Consider the following 2618-nt stretch of genomic DNA (forward strand, 5'->3'; position numbering starts at 1 on the left):
AATGAATCAGAGAAGCTGAGGAAAGGAATGTCGTACGAATCAGAGAAGCAGAGAAAAGTAGTGTCTGACGAATCAGAGAAGCAGAGAAAAGTAATGTCAGGCGAATCAGAGAAGAGAAGAATAGTAATGTCAGATGAATCAGAGAACAGGAGAAAAGTAATGTCATAAGGATCAGGTAAGCGGAGAATAGTAATGTCATACGAATCAGAGAAGATAAGTAATGTCATACGGATAAAAAAAGTGGATAAAAGTAATGTCATACAAATCAGAGAAGAGGAGGAAAGTAATGTCGTACGAATCAGATAAGAGGAGGAAAGTAATGTTGTACAAATCAGAGAAGAGGAGAAAAGTAATGTCGTACGAATCAGATAAGAGGAGGAAAGTAATGTCGTAGGAATCAGAGAAGAGGAGGAAAGTAATGTCATAGGGATCAGAGAAGCAGAGAAAAGTAATGTCATACAGATCAGAGATCCGGGAAAAAGTAATGTCATATGGATCAGAGAAGAGGAGAAACATAATGTACGAATCAGAGACGTGGAGGAAAGTAATGTCATATGAATCAGAAAAGAGGAGAAAAATAATGTACGAATCAGAGAAGTGGAGAAAAGTAATGTTGTACGAATCAGAGAAGTGGAGAAAAGTAATGTCGTACGAATCAGAGAAGAGGAGGAAAGTAATGTCAGACGAATCAGAGAAGAGGAGAATAGTAATGTCAGACGAATCAGAGAAGCAGAGAAAAGTAATCGTCATACGAATCAGAGAAGAAGAGTAATGTCATAAGAATCAGAGAAGCAGAGAAAAGTAATGTCATACAAATCAGAAAAGAGGAGAAAAGTAATGTCATAGGGATCAGAGAAGCTGAGAATAGTAATGTCACACGGATCATAGATCAGGGAAAAATAATGTCATATGGATCAGAGAAGAGGAGAGAAAATGTACGGATCAGAGATGTGGAGGAAAGTAATGTCATATGAATCAGAAAAGAGGAGAAAAGTAATGTACGAATCAGAGAAGTGGAGAAAAGTAATGTCAGACGAATCAGAGAAGCAGAGAAAAGTAATGTCAGGCGAATCAGGGATTCCGTGAAAAGTAATGTCATATGAATCAGAGAAGATGAGAAAAGTAATATCGTACGAATCAGAGAAACGGTGAAAAGTAATGTCTTACAAATGAGAGAAGCGAAAAATAGTAATGTCATACGAATCAGCAAAGCGGAGAATAGAAATGTCATGCGAATCAAAGAAGCAGAGAAAAGTAATGTCTTATGAATCAGAAGAGGAGAAAGGTAATGTCATTCGGATCATAGAAGAGGAGAAAAGCAATGTCAGATGATTCAGAGAAGAGGAGAAAAGTAATGTCAAATGGATCAGAGGAGAGGAGAAAAGTAAATGTTGGACGAATCAGAGGAAAGGAGAAAAGTAATGTCAGACGAATCAGAGGAAAGGAGAAAAGTAATGTCAGACGAATCAGAGGAGAGGAGAAAAGTAATGTCAGACAGATCAGAGGAGAGGAGAAAAGTAATGTCAGGCAAATCAGAGGAGAGGAGAAAAGTAATGTCAGACGAAACAGAGGAGAGGAGAATAGTAATGTCAGACGAATCAGAGGAGAGGAGAAATGTAATGTCAGATGGATCAGAGAAGCAGAGAAAAGTAATGTCAGAGAATCAGAGAAGCAGAGAAAAGTAATGTCAGACAGATCAGAGAAGCAGAGAAAAGTAATGCCGGACGGATCAGAGGTGAGGAGAAAAGTAATGTCCGACAAATCAGAGAAGAGGAGAAAAGTAATGTCAGACGAATCAGAGAAGCAGAGAAAAGTAATGTCCGACGAATCTGAGAAGAGGAGAAAAGTAATATCCAACGAATCAGAGAAGAGGAGAAAAGTAATGTCGGACGAATCAGAGAAGAGGAGAAAAGTAATGTCAGCCTCGAACGTGAAGATAGAGATTTTGAACCAAGGCTGAGGGAAATGTCCTCTCTTAGTCGGGGTCAGATGTGACTGAGAAAATTTGATCTAATTTTATCCTGGAAAGTTTATAGCCACTAAACCTGAAGAAGGTCTCCGCCTCCATCAAAAAATGGCACAGGAGGGTATAAAAGGAGGCTGCTTTTAGGAAACGTTAAAGTGAGAGAGGAATTAAGAGCGACTGACTAATTGGGGCAAAGGGAGAGAAAGGCACTTAAGACAAGACGCAGTCAAGTCGAGCAGGAAATAACAGAAGTTGTAGGAGAGATGAATGGACTCGCCTCTGCTAGTTTGCTCACCTTATATCAAAAATCTTGTCCCGATTATTAATATGTAAGGGGCTTCTTTGAACTACCAAATGTAATTTATTCAGTTAAGAATGATTGCGTTCAGCGTTGTCTTTTACCGTGTCTTTTGTTCTACAATATATATATATAGTATATATATATATATATATATATATATATATATATATATATATATATATATATATATATATATATATATATATATATATATATATATATATATATATAAATTCTCCTGTTAAAACAGGATACGTCTCAAGTATAAAAGGCCCATTAAAAACACTGGTTTAAAACTAAAGACTCTATTTCGGTGGACTCACTCCCACACTTATCAAGCAGTGATTCACT

General features: G+C 37.2%; 1 protein-coding gene across 1 annotated transcript; it reads left to right on the top strand.

Annotated features, from left to right (window-relative positions):
• The first annotated feature begins 1321 nt into the window (after window positions 1–1321).
• On the top strand, window positions 1322–1960 carry LOC135226639 (octapeptide-repeat protein T2-like). Its single transcript, XM_064266352.1, has one exon. The coding sequence runs from the start codon at window positions 1322–1324 to the stop codon at window positions 1958–1960; it is 639 nt and encodes a 212-aa protein (XP_064122422.1).
• The last annotated feature ends 658 nt before the right edge of the window (window positions 1961–2618 follow it).

The sequence above is a fragment of the Macrobrachium nipponense genome, chromosome 15 (genome assembly GCF_015104395.2).
Source record: "Macrobrachium nipponense isolate FS-2020 chromosome 15, ASM1510439v2, whole genome shotgun sequence".
NCBI lineage: Eukaryota > Metazoa > Arthropoda > Malacostraca > Decapoda > Palaemonidae > Macrobrachium > Macrobrachium nipponense.